Genomic DNA, 22,703 nt, shown 5'->3' on the forward strand with positions numbered 1-22,703 from the left:
TGATTATATCATGTCACCAATCGCGAATCGAGTAACGTACAGTCGAATTTCGTCCGCAATAATCCCGAAATACGTATCCGTCTGTAAGAAGAATCTTTACGTCGGCAGTTGCACGACAATCGGCAATCGGTCGAAAATAATAGGCAGAAGACGGTGGTGTGAGTGAACACTTCTGGCCGAGTCGAGCATGCAAGACGCAGAGAGACAGCCTGAGGTCGGAGGAAGGGGATGAAGCGTGCTTATCGTGCATAGTCTCCAACTACCTCGCGGAGCCCCCCTTTCCTCTTTCTTCTCTTCTCTCTTTCTTTCTCACTCTCTTCGACATACCACTCCAATCTCACCTCTCTCTCTTTCTCTCCTTCCTGCTTACTTCTCGGCTTTCCTGCACCGAAAGCGTCTCTGCTGACGTTTGCGAAAAAAAGGCACAAGGACCCGTGTGTTGCGAGAAACGTATGTGTGCGCTCTCCGTCTGATTAAGCTCGAACCTCGCTAATCTAGCACGATGGAATATGCGATGAGGGATCATTGAAAAATGATAGAGGATACGCTGGAGAGCGTCGTACTTTCGCGAAACGTTTGTAGCATGTGTCTTCTTTTCCTTCTATTTAACTGATCATCATTTTTTTTTTGTTTCCATTTTCGAGTGGAAAAAAAATTCAGAACTATCGCGTTCAAGCTTCTGAACATTTAATCGCTAATAATGCTTCGAATGATGTCATAAAACCTTTGACGTAATCGCTCCCTTGACCAAGCAATACCTGAGAGCTTCTGCCAGCACTCGTGGCCAGCACTCGTGATCGATTTTACCGGCGTTTCACCGAGCCATCGATAGTTCGCTATACAAAAATGCGATAATGTGATAATCTTTTTGCGATAATTCTTTTCATTGATGTTTCCGATAAGAATCACGCTATACAACTGTGTTGCACCGAAAATTTTGTCGCTTAATTTTATTAGCGAACGAAGTAATAATTCAATCAATTGTAGCAATGCTCTCCATCGTATTTTATATAATCAAATAATTTTTTTTGCCATTTTTTTATGTATCAAGATGCTTATATAAATTTAATGTACAATAAAACTTGTAATTTGATTCTTTTACGTATATTAGCATTCTAGGATTAAATATAGATGTGCAAAGTAAAGTCGTAATTTACGCAGATCGATATCCTAAGAATCCTTTTATTCCCGTTCCTTTTCAGCGTGTCCGTCCGAACTGTTTGCCTTCATTACGCGAAAGAAGCGTGACGTACATAAGTACTTGCGGAAACACGCATATGTTACTTATGCCTTAAATCCCTGCGCGATATAGCGGCGATGTCGATAGAATGCAGTGGTCGCATGAGAGTAACAGAATGCGCCAGGAAACGAATTGCACAAGGAGCACGTCGAGTGATGCGGTACAATCTAGTATTCCCAGTGCTATTGCAGGCCCAATGACCTGATTGGTGCGGTTCGGAAAAAGTGCTCCTCTGTGTTTCCTTATTAAGAAATGCTCACGAAAGTATCAACCGGGATAATTTACAAAAGTATTGTCATTTAATTCAAATAGGAAAATAACTGTTAACATACACTGTTTGTCAAAAAAATTGAAAAGTGTATATGTATAAAAACAAAATATACTATATAGAGCGAGGATAAGAAAGAGAAAATCTCGCCCTTAAAAAATTCAATTACGAGCAAGATGAAAGTGAAGATCATGAACTTGTGGAAATTGTTCGATCACGTCAAGACAGAGGTAACAGCTTTTAATTGCAATGCAATTGCGACGTCGCTAATGAGATTGCGTTGTGAAATTTTTCAGGCCGCGATGTAGAAAAGAAGTGAATCCTAAGTATAAATAACTGAATCGACACGGATTTTATAATTACAAATAATAATTGCAATTTTTTATTTTTTTAATTTCTAATTTCAAACACTTTTATATATGTGGCTTTCATTCCTATCTTCTAATTCTTTACTATTTTACACACAAATATGTATACATACGCGCACAGCCATTGAATTACCTGTACACACGTACACACCGATATGTGTGTATACTCTCTCGATAAGTGGCCACTCGACACTGTACGAACGAGACGAACACCTTTCTATTCGTGGCACAATTTTCGGGGATCAATATATCGAGCGGTATACTGGTGACTTCAAATAGCGTGGTAGTTAGCGCCTCTCCGTCAGAAAGTTTCAGGAAGAGAGCCGAAAGAGAAGAAACGGCGAAAGATGATGTGCGCACTGTGTGCGCATGTCTTTTTCTAACTATCATCGCTAACACTTTCTTAAAATTCATTAACATATTGATAATGCTTTTCAGTGTATGTTAAAACAAGAAAAGATAAAAAAATTGATGTTTCTAAGAAGAATAAAAATCTTGCTTATCGAGATAACTCATATTGAAAATTTAGTCACATTTTAAAACCTTTCTCTGACGCACCTACGGAAAAAGTGAAATTATAAAATATTAGTGCGACAAGACTGGAAAAAATAAAATGGCAAATCCTGGAAATTTCAGGTATTTAAATGGATAAAAAGAGCGATAAACTTGAACTTTGCGACTATGTAGTGAGATTCTCACTACGATAAAGAGAAAAGAAACGTAGTGCTTCGCGGCTACGTTTTGCAGAATTTAAGAATACAAATGTGTCAATGACGACACTGGGATGCCGCATTGAGGTAAATTCAAGCGACGTAAACCAATGACATGAGGCATCCCGCGCCGAGGGATTTGCCATCACCTCATTCCTTTTTTCCTCTCGCCGATCCAGCGCGCGATACTCGAGATTCTATCCACCGCCTGTACGTCATGAGCGAGAGTTACCCCTTCTTTACGTCGCACTTCTTCCCTCTGTGCCTTCGTTAAGTGGTGGAGGAGGTGGAGTTAGCGGCAGAAAGGTATTGCCGTCGCTGGTCCACCACCTTCACAGCCGCCACCACCACCGCCACCATCCGCACCACCTCCACGTCGTCGTCGGGCTCGTCTATACACGACGATGAGGTGAATTCTGCAGATTTGACAAAGTCGTTTCAAGAACTCAGTCGTCGCCTACCCGTCCTCGTAAATTTGGGGTACCGATTAAAGAGCTTCAGCCCGCTCGGTCGCGCCCGAATCCCCGCTTCCGGATTATCTCGAGACTCTTGCTCCTCTCTTCTCTTTCCCTCCCGGTTCTCAAAGAGTGAAACTGTTCTTCTGTTTCTTTTTTTTTTTTCCTCTTCTTGTGTTGTTTGATTGTTGTGACGCGAAAATGTGTTAAGACACGGCGGAAGCATGTCCACGGAGGAGATACACAGAGGCGGTATGCCTTCCGCGACGCTCTCGTCCGTTTTGCTCCTTCTGCTTTTCGGCCGTGCCGCGAATGCCCAGTAAGTATAACGACGTATTGTCCAGAAATTAACATTTTACGATTGATCAATCTTCGATAAACGTTGCACGTAAATTTGTTTCAAGCTGTTGCTGTGTATTTTTAAAAATATTAATTAAGAAAGTAAGTGATATCCAAATTGATTGATAGAAGATTGATGCAACATTTTTCCTGAGCATAAATCATATCAATTGTCTGGATAATAAATTCATTGATTTATAGCATGGAGTCGTAAAAAAATGATTTATGCGTAATTCGGGTAAATTTCTTAAAAATGTTGTCGCGACATTTTGCTTTGCAGGAGAAGTTTAGAGTTCTTCGATCTCCTACCGGAAGATCCTAAGTTTTACGACAAAATGCGGCCTCCCAAGAAAGATGGTCAGGCAACCGTTGTGTATTTTCACGTTACTGTAATGGGACTCGATTCCATCGACGAAAATTCAATGGTAAACGCCTAATCAAAAGCAAAATTAATAATTATAAAAATTACTTTTATGTCGTAACTCTAATTATTAATTGATGAAAATTTTGAATCGCATTTTTTTAAGTCGCTATTATTAATTATTGTTTTCGCGGAATCATCTCGTAAGGCAAATTATTTTTACAGACGTACGCCGCCGATATTTTCTTTGCCCAAACATGGAAAGACAATAGACTCCGGTTGCCAGAAAATATGACATCTGAATATAGGTACGTGTGACAAATCGTTATACGTATATAACTCTTCGATAATTTTTCAGCAAATATATTTTATGTATTTTGTATTCCACACATATTATATTTTTATATATATTTTTAATATTTCTACAATCTTCTGAGTGACTTCGATTCCATTTCTTATATTTCACTCATATTCTGTGATCAAATTTAAGATTATTAGAGGTCGATTGGTTGAAAAATATGTGGCGGCCGGATTCATTCTTCAAGAATGCAAAGTCGGTGACTTTTCAAACGATGACGATACCGAATCATTATCTATGGTTGTACAAAGATAAAACCATTCTTTATATGGTCAAGTGAGTTGCATATTATATATTTTGATTGTAGAAAGACGTGTCTCAAAGTGTAACACTTGAAATATATAAATATCGACAATTTCAGACTGACCCTAAAACTTTCTTGCGCCATGAATTTTCTGATCTACCCTCATGATACGCAAGAATGTAAGCTGCAAATGGAGAGTTGTAAGTCAAATTGCAAATTGTTTGCAAATGTTTACAAATGTTACATGGATATTTATGTTTAAATATGCATTAATTACTGTTACTGATTTTTTACAACTTTTAATCGTTCTAATAATTAACTTCCAGTCAAGAATTGAAAAAAAAAACGTATTTGTAATTATAATACATGCTTAACATTTCTTTAACGAATATAAAACGTAAATAAACTGTTAGATATGTTACATGTGATTGATAAATTATATATAGTGTATCACCGAACGCTATGTGTACTTTTATCTCATACGGAAATAAAACAATTCGATCAACAGTGTCGCACACAACGGATGAAATGATCTTCCAGTGGGATCCCGACGTGCCTCTTGTCGTAGACGAGAATATCGAACTACCCCAGTTGCAGCTTGTTAAAAATTATACAGCTGACTGCACGCAAGTCTATTCTACCGGTGAGTAAATCGCGTAAAAGAACACTATGTTGCACTCGATGTACTCTCATAGCTGCAATCAGTTTTCTTCAACAAACTTTCACTTACATATTCCGAAATATGCAATGTGATTTCAATATTTTATTTCTCTTATTTCTCCATCTTCTATTATTTCAATTTTTTGATCGAATACCCATGCATTGATATCACTCGAGTTTAGTTTAATTTCAATGAAATATCGAGCTTGACATTTAAAGATTACGTCGTAATTTCCAGGTAATTTCACTTGTCTCGAAGTCGTGTTCGTGCTGAAGCGACGTCTCGGTTATTACTTGTTTCACACCTACGTGCCAACGTGTCTGATCGTCATTATGTCGGTAAGTAAAGCCGGGCAATATATTCTCGTAGATATTTGTCATCAATCGCAATTTTTATTTCTCACGAAAAACATCGGCCTGTTGCAGTGGGTATCGTTCTGGATAAAACCCGAAGCCGCGCCCGCCAGAGTCACCCTGGGAGTCACCTCGTTGCTCACTCTATCCACGCAGCACGCCAAGAGTCAGGCCTCGTTACCGCCCGTCTCGTATTTGAAAGCCGTCGACGCTTTTATGTCAGTCTGCACGATATTCGTGTTCATGGCGTTGATGGAATACTGCCTGGTGAACATCGTCCTCGGCGATTCGGACGCTGCACCCGCGAAACCCGCGCCACCGCCACCGCCGCCGTCTTCGAGCACCGCGGACTCGACCAAACTCGACAAGATCTTCGACATCGCCGCCAAGGTAACGTTTGACTGATTGTTTCCGGAAAATTTGAGGTCAATTTTAACAAGAATTATATCCGCAATAATCTAAACGCTTAATCGCTGCAAATTTTGTCAACTGATTGATTCGATAAAAATTATGAAAGAATTTCGTGAAAACAATTTCTGTCACTTGGTAAAAGTCAACGTGGAAATTTGAGATAAAATCGTAAAATTTTTGTAACAGAATATCAGACTTTTTCTTGTAATTTTGTGATAAATAGTTTACAATTTTTTTTTGTACAATTGACCTCAGATTTTCTTGCATTGAACTACTTCTGTGCCTTGAACAGGGGAAACGACGAACGTTATAAAAAAGATTAATTCAAAGCGTAGTTATTTACAGCTTCAAGAGATATTGAGAAAAAAATAATAAAAAGTTATTTACATGATTTACATTGCAAAAGTTGTGAAAACAGCACAAATGCCACATTTTCGTTGATTGCAATTATTTTAACACACCAATAACTGCAACATTATTACAATTGCTCCGAAGTCGTGTCCCGCTCTTCGAGGCGTGGGAGGCAGTCTGCATGGTGACGGTTCAACTAGTGATCGTTGTCACGCAGGAAAACGCAATGTTGTTATCCCGCCGATCGCAGAAATCACCGACTGGCCCACCGCCCACCGGACCCACCCCGGCCCAAAGGGCGCGAATACGAGCGCTGAACATCGACCGCTTCTCGCGAGTTTTCTTCCCCTTCCTGTTCGCCGTGTTAAACGTCACCTACTGGATAATGTTCGCCGAGTACATTTAGACGATAATATCGGGAGTACTCACACAGAAGAACGCACGGTTAATGAAGAAACCAAGAGTATAGACAAGCGGACGAGCTCTCTGCGACAGCGACGAGTACGAATCGATCGAAAGACGACAAAGGAGATGAAGAGCAATAAGATTTTTCTGGAAAATTTGTTATCGTTATACGCAATAAATACTTCGGTCCGCGAATGACAGAGAGTTTGCATTGCAAAAGGCCGAAAGTGTTTGAAGAGAGTTGGGGATCGAAGGTATAACTATCGCAAAGAATAGATATAAAACATAGCGCAAGAATGCCTAGTCTTTCAGAACTTTTTCGATTTTCTTTCCTAAGATAAATAGGTTTACTATGGTATTGCTTATTATCACGATATACTCATAAACTGGTTTTTCTGACTGCTCATTTTTGCATCCTTTCGACAACGATAATCTGACAGCGATACAAGAGATCTACAAACGATTCATAAAGCATCGATAATAGAATAATTACGATTCATAAAGCATGCGTAAAATATATTTTGATAGCTATATATTCAAAAACAAAAATTTATCTTTTTCTTGCTTCTCAATTATTAGACGTTCTAATTATGTGTAAATCGTCGTAAATTTTGTTCTTTGGAAAAGATATTCTCTTGTCTTGTTAATAATCTTGTAAAATTTCTCATGAATAAATCAAAAATTCGCCTAAATAGAACAGAATCAACGATGTACTTGCAAGGCTGCGTATTAATTTAGAAAATAAGCGTATCGTGCTTATTCAGCTTCACGCACCGCTTTGTTCATATAAAATTCGTGAAGGCCTAATAGAAAATTCACAAACGTTATACGTCGTTTTTGCAATGCCACGACAATTTAACAATGTTGTAAAATAAATCTCAACTTTCTTGATTCATAAGTGTTATCAAATGTATGGCAACTAAAATTGAATTTTGCGTCATCAAAACTTATTATAAGCAACAAAAAATGTTTTACTTACATCTGTATTATACGTCTGTACTGTTAAAAATGTGAAGAATAAAAAGCAATTATGCTCTCTCTGATGATAATCAATTTTTCGAAGTTACATATCATCTTATAAAAATATCCTTTCACTTTCCTAAATCTGGAGGCTCAACAATCTCAAAAACTGTTACAAGACAATAGCAATAATATGTTTTATTAAAATAAAATAATAAATAAAATTATTATATTGTAAAATTAATGAGATCAATATATTCTAAAATATTAATTTAAAAAAATTAAAACTATTAATGTTGACTGATTTGTTTTAATGAAATTGAAAATTCTATGAAAAAATAAAGAAAATATTGAAAATAAAATCTTTTCAAATTACATCATTTCCTTGTCGCATAATTAATTATCACTAATTTATTCAAAATTTAAAAAATAATGAGTGATTACTAAAATTATCATACATTTATTGCCATCTATTGGTCCTAAGCAAGACTATCAAACACTGTCAATGTTAGTAAAAAGGGAATCTGTTGACTTGCAACTTCATTCTCCGCCTATTTTCAACCCCACCAATGTAACTACAGGATCGTAGCACCAACACATTTAACAATTAAATTAAATTTAGCCAAAGCGTTTCATAAAATATCTTTTTTTTGTTCTCCTTCTATTTCTTTATATTCATATGTTGATACATGACAGCAGCAAAAACAATTGCGCGATAAATTTCTTTACAAATCGTATAAAAAATAAAATTACACAATAATTCTCCTTGAAATTTAGAAATTATTTATCTTAATGCTATGTTATTATGCTATGTTATTTATCAATGAAGTATAGTTATCGTAAATGTATAAGTAACACAGAATAACGATTCTACGATTTAATCAAATCCAATTTTCATAAAATTAATAGAAAAAAAAAACGTAAGTTTGCACAAACGTCCTTTTAGCATAAGACACAATTTTTTAAATGCTGTATGTTCATAGTGATACAATTTGCACACTGTAAAAACTGCTCCGATATAAATTAACTATTTTTTGACATCAAGCAAATTTATATATGCCAGCCTTAATTAAAGATATTTTTGTATTCTTCTAATTTCTCTAATTTTATTTTTTTGTCGTGTATTAAATTCTAAGCTGTGCTGTACTTCTGTTTGCGATAACTACGAGAAATTGATTGTGAACAGAAAAATTAAATCATGCGAAATTGTTCGTTGTCGTAGACAGTCGGATGTAGCGAATCAGATCATGTTCGCGTGGAGAAACGGAAAGTGGGATCATCGCGAGAGGAAGGAAACGCAGCGTGGGCAGCCTTATCTGTACAACATACCCCGGCTACGATAGCAGGATGCCATTGCCTTCTCTTCCTCGTCTCGCCTTTCCAGGACAGTTCGCTTTCCGTCCTCTTTCGTTGCGCGCAAAGATACGCGTCATCAAAGATTACTTGCGAACACTAAGCGACGCAGACAGTATTGAATAACGTTGCACGCTTCAATAAAATAATTATTTAACTGTTTTAAAAGCAACGATATATAAATATAAAAATATCCTTCTAATGTTTCTTCGATTTACAAACTCTTTTCCAAATATAATTATATTTAGGGTATATTACTTTTTTAATCAAAGATATTGCTTGAGAGATGCCGTTTGAGAAAATTCATATTATTTGTATATACTATTTGTATATGCTTTAAAAGACGACAGACGCGGCAAATGTGCTGCACATGTGCAACAACAAGTATATAACGGGTGTGCAACTTCAACACATAACTCGTTGTCAGGAGAGTTAAAACAAAATTGGAGCACCGACGATTTCGAGTTCTCAATCTATACGATAAAGACTTTCCGCAACGTTGCGACGTACAAAAAAAAATGATATCAGGCGACAGAACGTTGACCTGCGATAGAAGAAGAGCTAGGATTTGTGCTTCACGATTTACGCAAAGAATATTTTTTTTCTCGTTGCTTTCAATAGATAGCAATTCTCAAACATTCTCTACAAATTGAGAAATGTATAGAAAATATTTATTGAGATCTAAGTAAGATATTTTTAATGCACGAAACATTAAATAATTATCCAATATTTTTTTAACGATGTATATGATACTTTTTATATACTCGATGCAAAAATACTATATTTATGTTAAGACTCAGCGATTGTTCGCAAAATCGTGCTAATAATATTTGTAGAAAATTGGATTTTTCACGAACTTTGTGCGAAAAATATTCCTGCTAAATGGCTTATCTAAAACTTTTTCGATAATGCATCTTTTTTCAAAATTGCATCTCACGCATAGCTAGCGCGAAAGAGAAAGGCCTGTGTCAGTCGTGAGGTTCCGAGGTTTCTACCTAAGGCTTCCCAGCCATTCAGTCCCACTCGTCGCTTAACAAATCGTTCCCTCTCCGCTCGTTGTCCCGTGACTCTATGTACGGCACTGATGAGCACCTCGAGAGGAGTCGCAGCTCGGCAAGCCGAGGCTCACTGCGAGAGACGCATCACGAGGCGCGTCCGCCGCCGCGTTTTTCATTTTCCGTCGTCACCGAGTTTTCCGAAGGTGCACTCGCACCTGTCAAGAGGCCTACCGTGTCGCGCCGCTCGCGTATCGCACGTGAATAACGAATTGTGATTCAGTGATACGGCCACGAGAAGAAAGAGCTTGGACGGTTTGGCAGGAGAATTCCGATCTCGTTCTGTTCTGAGATCTCGGCTTGCCGCTCGGAACGCGACTCCGGAGCGGCGCCCGTCTCGAGAAAAGAAGAAACGTCTTGTCGACAGGGAGGAACGCTATTTTTGCGCGTACATCAACCTAGGTGAGCTCTGTTAGATAAAGAAGCAAAATTAATTGCAATTGAGAGTCACTTTTCGCTCCACAGGTGCGCGGAAGTGCGTTTCGCTTCGTTTATTGTGTATGCATTGCCTATTCGAAAGGGACTGCTCCGAAATTTAATAATTTATTCACGATTTCAAATCCAAAATGTAAAATTATTTTCAAATTCTCATTTGTTATATTATCATACTTTACACATGTATGTCTTTTCTATTTTTATTCTGGACGTTAAATAACTGCTAAAATCAGAATTCGTTAGACATCTGTTTCTAATGCCTGATTTATTTAACGTTCTTTAAAAATTGGTAATCCTAGGATAATTAATGCTTCTAAAAAGTTATTGTTAAAGATTAATGAAAACTATTTTGACATATTTATAATTCTAATAAAATCATAGCTAGATCAGTTTGTTCAAGTTAAATAAAATTATTGCAAATTTGTGAAAGTGAATTAAAAAGAAATAAAATTTATCGCAATATGTTGGACGGATTTGTGTCATTTTTGAAATATTTTGTTTAAAGAGCACCCTGAATCATCGTCGATGGCTTCGTTGTAAAAACTTCAAGACAGAGATAAAAAATAAACGGAAAAATGCTTCATGCTCGGTATCGGCACGTGGCTTTCGCAGCTTTAATTATTATTCTTACTATTTTAACAGGTACGTAATAGTCGATAGATATACTAGTCTACAATAATGTGTGTTAATTTTTTACAAAGCAATTAAATACTTAATTAAGATATTTTCATATATGTTGTATGTATCAAATCTTTGCGAATAAAAATTTTTTAATCTTATTCTCGCGATCTCAATGCACTTTTATTTGTTAACATTGTTTTAACATTATGTATTCCGCATGTAGAAGAACAGCGTAACAAAATTCTTTTTCTCTTAGATGAATGAAACATCGTTTGTCCCATTCATTTCTCTGGTAACCAGAACAGTTTTTATCCAGTATGATTAGATAGCAAGATGACCTCGCGACCTGTCTTCCTTTTGTAATCAACGAGTTTATTTCGGTTTCAAAAACCCAACCGCCCTACAAATATAAATCTTTTCGCGTATGCTTATCGATTTAAGAAGATTCCACATTCACGAATGTGAATTGAGATGGACGCACATACTTGTTTAAGCACGTCGCATAATCAAGAGATATACGGAGTGTCCTAGATTTACTATATCATCATTTATCTATAAATCTTTATGTGCGAAGTCGATTTAAAATCAGTTTTTTGAAAAAATTTCTAATTTGCTAAAGATTTTTGACATTAAAAATTGCAAGCTTGCAGTAAAGAACGACTTACCTTCGCTGCAAGAAAGTTGGTCTCGAAGAATTTATGATTTAAAGGTGATTTTGCAGAAGTCCAAGGACACTATGTATTTCAATGAGCTCGAAAGTACTTCCCATAAGTGTCTTCTGTCGTAAACATCCGGCTGTCCCTTGCGATAGCCTCTGCCGGTAGTAGAACGTTTCTTGATAACTGGCGCGTTTCAGCATCGCATAAAACGCTGAAAAAAAAATTATTTTATGTTAAAATTAATTCATGTCTAACATTTCGCTATCGTTGCGTATTTTGAAAAAGTGCAGGAAATCATTCAAGGTCTTATTGTCGCAATTTATTGTCGCATGAATGTAGAAAATTGATCTTTGTTTATCACTCATTTATTATTTTACAAGTAATACATATTTTTTATTTTACATTATCTTCAAATTTTTTTCATTATTCTTAAATTCTTTCCAGGATCTGCTGATCTTCAATATGGACAAAGAGATCATTACAGAGGACCACCACAGAGAGGTAAAGATCTAAATTCCTAAATTTATTTTTTATTTCACTCTCGGAACAACTTTTGTTACTACGACGAACAAGATAGCTCGTTCTACCTAATAATTATACAAGCAGAATACAAAGATAAAGGGGGTGTTATAGGATCGGTGCAGAGAGGAGATATGTCACCTATGGAGGTGATGACAGAACGTCATAATCGGCTAAGACCGACTATTGCCAAAGCAAGAGGTAGTCTCATAGAAACGTAAATATGTAACGCGTTATCCCGGAAGATATTGAGAGCGAACACGCTATTATCTTAATACAAAAAAATCCTAACGAGTTGCCATTTAACACAAATCATTATTTTAACACAGACAAACATTTTATTAATATACTTATTATTTCTCGAATGGTTAATGGTGTTGTTATGCAATATTGATTCCCCATACAAAGTGGTACAGGTATCGTATATCGTACTAATCGATCGATACAAACTAACTGGTAGTTGGGAAACTATGTATATCCTCCTTCACGTATCTAACGCATATCGGTAAGACATCGATACGATATGCGATGAAACTCTCCTAATAAGAGGAGAAATAATAGGAGATAAGAGTGTAACCATGTGATTAACAAAATCCACATATCGCGTTATAAAAGAGTAACGAGAATTCTTTTTTTTTATACAGGACAGCACCCGAAGAGAGCACATCCTTGCGAGCAGAGCTCGTGCTATCCCGCGACTGGCGACCTGTTGATCGGTCGTAAAAACAGATTGAGCGCTTCGTCGACGTGCGGTCTCAATGGCCCCGAAAGATTTTGCATCGTTTCGCATCTGAAGGACAGAAAGAAGTGCTTCTTCTGCGACGCATCGCAGGTCAAACAGCAGCATAACATCGAAAACATTATTAGCCAAATAGGGTGAGGCCTTTGTTTGATTTTCTCAATCTTCTCTCTGTCCTGAAATACAATAAATGTAATAATAAGTAATATTGAAACAACAAGTTAAATAGAAATAACATATTTTTAAAAATACAGAATAATGAGAAATGATATAAAAATGATAAATTTAAGATCGTGGTGGCAAGCCGAGAACGGAGTGGAAAATGTCACGATACGCTTCGATCTCGAGGCGGAATTCCACTTCACGCATCTCATCATTCGCTTCCAAACTTTCCGGCCGGCTGCTATGCTGATCGAACGATCGTATGATTTCGGAAAAACCTGGCAGATATATCGATACTTCGCTCACAACTGCGCGACCTACTTCCCCGGCATTCCTGTCCAACAACCGCAAAAATTAACCGATGTCATCTGCGAGGAAAGATACTCGGCTGTGGCGCCGTCGTCTGGCGGTGACGTAATCTTTAGGTAAGACGCGCGCAAGAATATTTTACAGCGCTTTTAACTCAGCTTTTCGTCGGATCGCTGAAATCAAAGTAATTTCTATTAATTGTCTTTTGATAAATAAACATTTTTATGCTAATACATTTTAGGGTGCTGCCGCGAAATTTGGAGATCGACAATCCCTACTCGAAGGAAGTGCAGACTCTCTTGAAGATCACCAATCTCAGGATCAACATGATGAGGCTCCACACTCTAGGCGACGATTTACTCGACGATCGGGCCGAGATTCGCGAGAAGTACTATTACGCCATCCAACACATGGTGATCCGCGGCTCCTGCTCTTGCTACGGACACGCCTCCAAATGTTTGCCGTTATCCGGCGTCGTCGACGAGAAGAACATGGTCCACGGCAGATGCGAGTGCACTCACAACACCAAGGGTTTGAATTGCGAGACGTGCGATGACTTCTACAACGATCTGCCGTGGAAACCTGCGGTCGGCAAGCAGACGAACGCTTGCCGGAAGTGCAATTGCAACAATCACACGGAATCCTGTCACTTCGACGAAGCGGTTTATGAGAGATCGGGAAGAGTGTCAGGCGGCGTCTGCGACGACTGCCAGGACAACACGCGAGGGCAGAATTGCGAGCAGTGCAAACCGTTCTACTATCACGACATGACAAAAGATATCTCCGATAAAACAGCCTGTCAACGTGAGTATATAATATTAATATATATTTATAATATATGTATATTTTATGTAAAAGCACTATCTGTGCACTTATTTTAAAAATAGGAAAAATGTAGATAATATAAATTGTAATTAAAAGTGAAATGCTAAATTTGAGACATTGTGAGGCAAGAAAATGCGACTTTTCCTTTCGCAGCGTGCGACTGCGACCTGGATGGATCCTTGGACGACGGAATATGCGACTCGAGAACCGATCTTATCAGCGGCGACGAGTCTGGACGCTGTCATTGCAAAGCAAACATCGAGGGACGCCGTTGTGATCGCTGTAAAAACGGTTTTTGGAACTTCGATCCCGACAATCCCGAGGGATGTCAAGGTAAAAAAGTGATAGTTATAATTTTAAATGTGAGCCGCCGAATTACGCAACTATTTTAATATTTCTGCACAAGTGTGACATCTAAATTAAAAACTAGATCATTTTCAATCGCAACAAGATGTCCACTTTTTTTCTTTTTAACTAATTAGTTTGACGATGAGTTTTCAAAACTTGAAAAAAATGATAATTTCATAATTGCAGCCTGCACTTGCAATACTCTGGGCACGATCGACAATCAGGGCTGCAACACGTTAACCGGCGAGTGTACGTGCAAACGCTACGTCACCGCGCGCGACTGCAATCAATGTTTGCCGGAGTATTGGGGACTCTCCGAGGATTCAGACGGATGCAAGCCCTGCGACTGCGATCCCGGCGGCTCGTACGAAAATTCCTGCGACGTCGTTAATGGTCAGTGCAGATGCAGGCCGCACGTCAGCGGTAGAACTTGCAACCAGCCGGAGCAGAGCTATTACACCGGCTCGTTAGATTTTCTGATTTACGAAGGCGAGCTGTCCAGAGCTACCGATGTGAGTTCGTAAAATGAAATTGAATTAAACATACTTGTCGACAAAATATTCGATCCAATTGCCGCAAGTATGATGTACAAAATATTTGTAATAAAAATAATCTCTTCTATATATTTGAAAGCGTCACTTATTGAAATTATTTAAATACTTTTGAGATCAGAATGCAAAAAATTCTCTTTCAGAACTGTCAAGTGGTGATTAGAGAGCCTTATCGCGACGGCAGGAACAGCACGTGGACCGGCACGGGTTTCATGAAGGCTCTCGAGGGTTCGATGCTGAACTTCACCATTGACGACATTCGCAGAACCATGGAGTACGACGTGATTGTACGGTACGAGCCGGTGCATCCGGGAGTCTGGGAGGACGTGCAGATTATTCTCGAGAGAGACAGTCCGCCGGATCCGAATGGACCATGTGCCGATTGGAGACCCGAGTACGATCGCTTGTGGGCTCAATTGCCTTTACGTTCGAGGAGCGCCACAGCGCAGCCGGCTGTATGTCTGGAAGCAGGAAAACGATATAATTTACTGCTGCAATTCCGCAAGTTCAACAGTCACTTGGAGACGCCTACATCAGCTTCTATCTTGGTCGACTCGGTAATATATTGTTTCCATTATTGTTTATAAATGATACGCTGAAAACTGTAATTAATATATACATAAACATTATAAAATAGATATATATTATTCAAATTCAAAAGTTACTTGACAAACACTCAGAGTTTTGTCACATATTTTTTTGCCCCTAGATATTTAAACGACAATAATAAAATATTAACAACTGTGTCAGCCACTTATTTGCAGTTATACGATTTTTGCAGATTGTTCTGAAACCCAGGATAGACGTGATACCCTTCTTCAATTTGCCGGGACCGGGTGAGCTGCGTCGCATAGAATACGAACGGAACCGCTGTCATGAATATTTCAACGATGTTAACAGTGTGTGGAGCAACGTACCCGAAGTCTGCAGAAAGTATCAAAATAGCATCGGCTATTATGTTTACGATGGCGCTCATTGTAAGTTCGATCACGTATTTTCCTGCGTAGCGTTTATTCTTCTTTGTTAATCTTCAATTATATTTTTCTGCTCTTACCGGGTGCGATATTAAATTTTAGCTTGCGAGTGTAACCCGACGGGCTCTCGTAGTCTCCTGTGCGAGAACTACGGCGGAATGTGTCCGTGCAAGTCAAACGTGGTTGGCAGACGTTGCGACCGTTGCGCGCCGGGAACGTACGGCTTCGGTCCGGAAGGATGCGTCCCCTGCGACTGCGACGGCGTCGGTGCCCTCGACAATTTCTGCGACGTCGAGACCGGTCGCTGCAAATGCCGTCCCAACACCTACGGCAGAACTTGCGGCCAGTGCGAGCCCGGTTTCTGGAACTTCCCGCATTGCCAGCGCTGCGAGTGCAACGGACACGCGGACAGTTGCGACTCGAAGACCGGCGCCTGTATTAATTGCCGAGACTTCACCACCGGACACAATTGCGATCGTTGCGTCGACGATTTCTACGGCGATCCGCGGATAGGCGTCGATATATCCTGCAGAGCGTGCCCTTGTCCGGGTTAGCATACTATTCTGAAACAATTTACTCTATTATTAAAAGGTCTTATTGTGATTCGCTTTCCACGATACCGCAAAATGCGAATTGATTTATTTTTATCCTTTTTTTTTCTTTTGAAAACTCAATATTTTAACAATTTGAACAATAATAATAAAATATTCAAAATTGTAAAATTAGCTTCTGTGATACTTAGCTATTCATTTTTGTTCGTGCTGAAATAAAAAGAAATAAATTCTTGTTATTATCATTTTTAAAAATTTCATTGCGTTATTATATAATAATCATGTAATATATTATTTTTTTCTGTTTTAATAGGCACGCATGAATCCGGCCATTCTTACGCCGACAGTTGTTCATTAGACTCGGTGACCCAAGACGTGGTGTGCGAATGTTTCGAAGGGTATTCTGGGCCTCGGTGCGAGCATTGCGCCGAAAATTACTTCGGTCATCCAGAGATACCCGGCGGTAGCTGTCAGTTCTGCGACTGCAGCAACAACACGGACCTGCGCCGAGCCGGAAACTGCGATCCGCACACCGGTCATTGTCTCCAATGTCTGTTCAACACTGCCGGTCCAAACTGCGAGATATGCAAAGCGGGATTCTATGGAGACGCACTGCAACAAGACTGTGGCGATTGCGGATGCAATGTTCTGGGCACTGATAAGGCCGCGGGACCGTGTAATCATCGTACTGGACAATGCCCGTGTCTGCCGCACGTCATAGGACAGCTCTGCGACTCCTGCGAGGATTATCACTGGAAAATAGCTAGCGGAGAAGGCTGCGATCCTTGCGAGTGCGACGTGGTTGGAAGCGTTTCAGATAGGTATATTTTATCTCTGTCTATTTAAATATCTTTAAAAAAGATTTAACACAAATTTGACAATAAACAATAATTTTCTAATAAAATTAAATTTAATTCGTTTTTTTAATATAAAAAATCCAGTCTTTTCAATTAAGCTAAACTTAATTTTCGCAACGTCGAATGTTCGGATTAATTTTGTTTAGAAAAAAAAATGGCGTAAATCAAAGTGGCCGGTTTGCAAAATGTCGAGACGATAAGAGAAGACTACAAGGAAAATATTTTTGTGTCTAGGTGCAATCCCTTTGATGGCACTTGCGAGTGCAGGCAAGGATTCGGCGGCAGACGGTGCAACGAGTGCCAGACGAATTTCTGGGGCAATCCGAACGTGGAGTGCTATCCGTGCGAGTGCGACGTGATCGGCTCCGCCAGCCAGCAGTGCGACCGAGAAACCGGGGTGTGCGTCTGTCACAAAGGCATCGGCGGTGAGAAGTGCGACCAGTGCGACCGCGGTTACCACGGCGAAGCACCTCAGTGCAGCCCTTGCGGCGAGTGTTTCGATAACTGGGATCTGATACTGGACGGTCTCAGAAATAAGACGAACGCCGTGATTCAGGAGGCCTCGAGGATACAGAAGGTCGGCACGACCGGCGTGTACAGCCACGAGTTCGACGACATGGAGGAATCCTTGAACGAGGTTCGGGATTTAATCAGCAACACCACCATCAGCGCCCAAGATCTGGACGTGTTGGACACTCTGGCCGACGAGTTGACGAAGAATATCTCCGATTCGGCGAAGGATTTGGAAGAAGCGAACAATCTCTTGGAGAATCTCAATCAGCGAGTCAACCTCGGCGACGTCGCTTTAAAGAAGCTGAAGAACCGGACGAACAGTCTGCACGAGACCGCCGCCAAGCTGCGGGAAAACGCCACGAGATTGCAGGAAGAAAATGTGCAGGGCGCCCTGAACGTGACGCAACAGATGGCTGAGCAGTCTAGACAGGCCGAGAAAATGGCGAACGACACCAGCAACGTGCTGGACGACGCGGAGCGATTCCGCAAGCACACCGAGAATCTTCTAGTGAAAAATCGCGACTCCATGGACAAGGCGCAAAGGGAGAACAGGGAGTCATTGACGAAGCTGAACGAGAAACTGAAGACATTCAATACGATCATGCCGGGATTGAATCTGCAGATATGCGGCGACAACGTGACGGATTGCAGCAACGTTTGCGGCGGCGCGGGCTGCGGATTCTGCGGAGGATTGTCTTGCGATGTCGGCGCTATCACGAAGGCTGAGCAAGCTCTGGACGTCGCTAAACAGCAGGCTTCTACGATCAAGAAACACAGGGATTCGGCCGAGCAGCTGTTGCGCAATGTAATTATCTATTCCCATACAAGTTATTCACGATCTCTACGAAAATGTTAATTATTTTTATCAATTTGTGAATTATGAAAAATTAAAATTGCAATTAATAGCAACGAAAAATGTTCTAAAAAAGACATTTTTTCGACGCCTGAAAAACATCTTGAGAAAGTCGTCCTAAACTTATAGAAATAATTCGAATCTTGACTTTTATAATTTACTCATTGTCCACGATTTCTGTAATTATTTCTTTATTATCTCTTTTATCAGATAAGCATAGTCAAGCAGGATGCGACGGCGGCGAGATCCAACGCTCAGGATGCCTTCAACTACGCGTGGGACGCGCGCAACCGTTCTGACAAAATCACCAAGGAACTCTCGGACATAACTAAGCGAATTTGGAGCAATCTGGACGAGGATCAGCCTACACCGGCCATGCTGAGAGACCTCGCGTACGAGGTGCTCGGGAAGGACATCCTTTTGCAGCCGCAAGAAATCACGCAGCTGGCCGATAACATCAAGAATATGGTGGGCTCGCTCACCGATTCCGAGAAGATTCTCGCCGATACGAAGGACGATCTTGAAAGAGCTCGCATACTTCTGAAAAACGCCTCAGACGCGAAGAACCTAGCCATCGAGAAAGAAGCTGTAGCGAACAAGATAAACGTGGCGCTAAACGACACGCGGACGGCTCAGTACATGGCGCAGAGCGCGATCGACAAAGCGGAAGCCGACGTGTCAAAGTCTCAGGAAGATTTGCAATACATCGCTAACATAACAATGACGGCTCAGATTCAGGCAAACAGCACCACGCAATCGGTGGACAGTCTGGAAGCGCGTCTGAAGCAGCTTCAGCAACAATCCGCGAAACAGAGCTTCGTCCTGACGGAAATCGGCGCTCAGGCGCGAAAGGTCGCCGACGAGGCGCAGACGATCGATGGAAAGACGAAGAAACTGTCGGAGGAGTACAAGAGGGCGGACGAATCGCTGAATCAGCGGGTGCATAAAAGCAAGGGCGACATTCAGCGCGCGAAGAAACTACTACAACGCGCCTCCGAGCTGACCGCGGACACTTCGACCAAGTTCAAAGACCTAGATGGCATGGAAGGCGTTTACAAGGAGAACGAACGCGTGCTGGCGGACCTGATGAACGACGTGGACGTGCTGACGATGGAGATGGAAAGACACCTGACGGAAATCGAGCAGAAATCGCAGTTGTACAGACAATGTTCCGCTTAAAACTCACCGCGGTTAGTTGGAAGCCGTTATTCCTTCCGATCGAATTTTATCTGTGAAGAACGACACATGTATGATACCAGCGGATTTTCCTTTTGTTCGACACAATTAGCTTCGCGATGAAAAATATCTCACTCACTTTAGAGATAATATCTTTTTTTTTTTTTATACTACATGAAAATTTCTCGTCTTTATAAGATCGGTGCTTTATACTTGTGCAATAGGCCGTAAAGTTTTACATTGATTTGTAGGAAATGCATTTATATGGTTTAACATTCGCAAGTTATTCTCGATAGTATTGCGAAAGGCAGAGAGATTATTATTGGTGCCATAAATGTAAGCGGAGGGGCCATTAGTAGTTGTAAAGAGAATAATCTGTACGTATATCTCGCTTCAAGCGCAACTGCCAGCAAGACGCTATTATTTTTTTTTTCCTAGCTTTTAGCTTCGCTCGATTTTCTCCTCTTTCTTGCAATTTTTATATTTTTACAGCATAATACTTTTTTACCTTTATAGTAAGAATACACGTTCTGTCTGCTGACATATATGCATATTTTACAACATTCAGTACTTAAACAAGAAATATTTGTATTGGAGAATTAAGTTTGTATTTTATAGAGTCTATGGCAAACGGTACAGTAAAAATAGATCCCACGTAATGTACATAAGTATAAAATTAAGATATTAATATAAATATTCCGCAGCAGATTATTCTTCTATCGAATACAGAATGCTCGATGTATCGTTAAGATATGATACGCATATTTTATCTACGAACGAAATTTAAAGTGGCCTTGTCGATCATTGCAGTGCCTGTAAAGAGCTACAGTCTGCATACCATCTGTAAATATCTAGCGACATTCTACAATTTTGTTCTGCATTCTTTTTTAAATTTTGGTTCTAATTCTAATCTCCTCGAACAATATCGAAAAAAGCGAAAGCAACAAGATTCATTATTTATATATTATCATGCAATCGATCTACATACATCTGATATCGCAGAGAGCTTTACTTGAATCAGCGAAACGATGCTATGATTGAGCCAAAAAATTTAATGATATTTAATGTCATATTACGTGTAACTATATTACGATATTGTAATTGTATTAGAGAAATAAATGAGAATTGCCAAAAAGATAAAAAGAGTGAGACTACATTTTCATGAAGAAAATTCATAAATCAATCCTTAATTACGCATATCACCGTTATTGTATATTTAGGTATAGAATTCTTTCATTCTTAAAACATATATTAAAGATCTGAAAATTAAAATAATCATTTATCTACATGGTTGACACGCTAGATCCTTCCAGTTGCGATATCGCGCAAGGAACTTGCTGGTAACGCAATATCATCGGTGATAAAATATTTCCTGTTGCGCGAACGTCGCTCATATTTTTTATGAAATAGTAATACAGATACTGATAATGCGACTGCTGAATGACATCTATCGCTACGATTGATACAATTATTTGAAATAACATTGTCGCATCTCTCCAATCTTTCTCAACACATCCCGATTCATAAAGCCCGGAAATAGGCTTTGTCGTTTATTATTATAGAGTCTGGTTACGTCGGAGCCATGTGCGCGATTACATTCTCCCTCGAATGTCCTCGCGCACATCAAATGCTCCTGTTCTGACTCCGAAAGAGTTACAGCACTGCGCAACAGGCAGTCTTCCTAGTAACGCATGGAGGAACGTTCTATTTGGTCCATTCCTTAAAGTCGCCCTTTCCCTTTCAAAGGAGAGCCTACACATACGCTTGAATATTTCGTGAATAGCGCACTGTTGAATTCAAATGGCGTATGTGTTCAGCGGGCTGCGTACAATGGATTCATTCAGTACGCGATTCAGTGGTTCTCCGTGGAGGTGAGAAAAATATAATATAGGGAAGCTTGGAAATTAAATTCATATAATAAAGATCAGCTTCGATCTTCAGAATATTCAGAATTATCAAATAGTTCTTTAAAAATTGTTAAAACCACGACAAAGAAATTAGATAAAGATGTAAAAACATCTTTCATACCTCTGCCAAAAGTATTATTTGCATTAATCGTATATTTCTCTAATAATTGTAACAGATATTATAAATACAAAATATATATGTATATATTTTATAAATCTCTATTGTAGAAGCTTCGTAAGAGCAAGAAAGAAGTTCAATTACTTGAATTTTATTAGCGAAGGGATTGGATGAAAATATCGCGACGCGTAAAAAATTCTATTGCAGCATTCAGGTCTGGAACGACGAGGTGTCTTGGTGCCAAAGAAAATTATTATTCTTGTATATATTCTTTTGTTGCTTTGTGACAACCCTAAGTTGACCGTGCTCGTCACCGATTGCTCGACTGATTCACTTTGACCCAGCACTGAGAACTGGAGTTAGAATACGAGATATTATCACGGTGACTGACGATACTCGCGGGCATACATATAGCGGATAAATAACATATTTTATCCGAGTGAGTTTCATATGGTGCAGTTAATCTCATTAAAACCGCCACGTAATTTTGTAATCGTGAGTTTTATAACAGCATTTTTATAGCTTTCAAGATAACTGTTTTCAAGATAATATCCAATGCTGATGCATCATGTCGACTTACTTGTATATGTATACAATCCGATTACGCGGACCCTTTCAGTATTTATTTTCCAATATTCAACGTTACAGCGACGTTGGCTAAAGGACACCTTTATTCTCACGAAATATTCCTAAA

General features: G+C 39.5%; 2 protein-coding genes and 1 long non-coding RNA gene across 6 annotated transcripts in view; 2 read left to right on the forward strand and 1 right to left on the reverse strand.

Annotated features, from left to right (window-relative positions):
- Window positions 1–2,910: 2,910 nt before the first annotated feature.
- On the forward strand, window positions 2,911–7,577 carry ort (ora transientless). 3 transcript variants are annotated; one of them, XM_012359824.2, is made up of 9 exons: window positions 2,911–3,360; window positions 3,661–3,805; window positions 3,967–4,049; window positions 4,232–4,375; window positions 4,461–4,543; window positions 4,852–4,986; window positions 5,242–5,342; window positions 5,430–5,747; window positions 6,337–6,674. In XM_012359824.2, the coding sequence occupies exons 1-9, from the start codon at window positions 3,266–3,268 to the stop codon at window positions 6,523–6,525; spliced, it is 1,293 nt and encodes a 430-aa protein (XP_012215247.1). In that variant the 5' UTR covers window positions 2,911–3,265; the 3' UTR covers window positions 6,526–6,674. The 3 variants fall into 3 exon arrangements, with proteins under 3 accessions (XP_012215247.1, XP_067205745.1, XP_012215249.1); XM_067349644.1 differs by having other exon boundaries at window positions 2,913–3,360; window positions 6,264–7,577; XM_012359826.2 differs by having other exon boundaries at window positions 2,914–3,360; window positions 6,370–6,674.
- A 2,341-nt stretch (window positions 7,578–9,918) lies between these two features.
- Window positions 9,919–21,127, forward strand: LanB1 (laminin subunit beta-1). 2 transcript variants are annotated; one of them, XM_067349596.1, is made up of 15 exons: window positions 9,919–10,294; window positions 10,833–10,969; window positions 12,052–12,108; window positions 12,241–12,327; window positions 12,771–13,002; window positions 13,156–13,452; window positions 13,578–14,140; window positions 14,315–14,494; window positions 14,696–15,021; window positions 15,204–15,617; window positions 15,842–16,037; window positions 16,137–16,583; window positions 16,899–17,406; window positions 17,677–18,760; window positions 19,019–21,127. In XM_067349596.1, exons 2-15 carry the CDS (start codon window positions 10,903–10,905, stop codon window positions 19,985–19,987), a joined length of 5,427 nt encoding a protein of 1,808 aa, XP_067205697.1. In that variant the 5' UTR covers window positions 9,919–10,294; window positions 10,833–10,902; the 3' UTR covers window positions 19,988–21,127. The 2 variants fall into 2 exon arrangements, with proteins under 2 accessions (XP_067205697.1, XP_012215232.2); XM_012359809.2 differs by lacking the exon at window positions 12,241–12,327 and having other exon boundaries at window positions 9,920–10,294.
- Window positions 11,620–22,703, reverse strand: part of LOC105667797 (uncharacterized) — a 48,759-nt gene continuing 37,675 nt past the window's right edge. Inside the window, exon 3 of the long non-coding RNA XR_001099990.2 lies at window positions 11,620–11,818. This is a non-coding gene — a long non-coding RNA (uncharacterized lncRNA). The remainder of the gene's footprint in view (window positions 11,819–22,703) is intronic.

Source organism: Linepithema humile, chromosome 2 (assembly GCF_040581485.1).
Source record: "Linepithema humile isolate Giens D197 chromosome 2, Lhum_UNIL_v1.0, whole genome shotgun sequence".
Lineage (NCBI taxonomy): Eukaryota > Metazoa > Arthropoda > Insecta > Hymenoptera > Formicidae > Linepithema > Linepithema humile.

What these genes read in the sequence shown, in the direction of transcription:
- LanB1 (XM_067349596.1), top strand. Translation starts at nt 10,903, where the DNA reads ATGCTTCATGCTCGGTATCGGCACGTGGCTTTCGCAGCTTTAATTATT. An exon ending in GGCGGTGACGTAATCTTTAG is followed by an intron (nt 13,453 to 13,577) that starts GTAAGACGCGCG and finishes AATACATTTTAG; the next exon opens with GGTGCTGCCGCGAAATTTGG. An exon ending in CGATAAAACAGCCTGTCAAC is followed by an intron (nt 14,141 to 14,314) that starts GTGAGTATATAA and finishes TTCCTTTCGCAG; the next exon opens with CGTGCGACTGCGACCTGGAT.
- ort (XM_067349644.1), top strand. Translation starts at nt 3,266, where the DNA reads ATGTCCACGGAGGAGATACACAGAGGCGGTATGCCTTCCGCGACGCTC. An exon ending in GGCCGTGCCGCGAATGCCCA is followed by an intron (nt 3,361 to 3,660) that starts GTAAGTATAACG and finishes TTTGCTTTGCAG; the next exon opens with GAGAAGTTTAGAGTTCTTCG. An exon ending in GTCTGATCGTCATTATGTCG is followed by an intron (nt 5,343 to 5,429) that starts GTAAGTAAAGCC and finishes GGCCTGTTGCAG; the next exon opens with TGGGTATCGTTCTGGATAAA.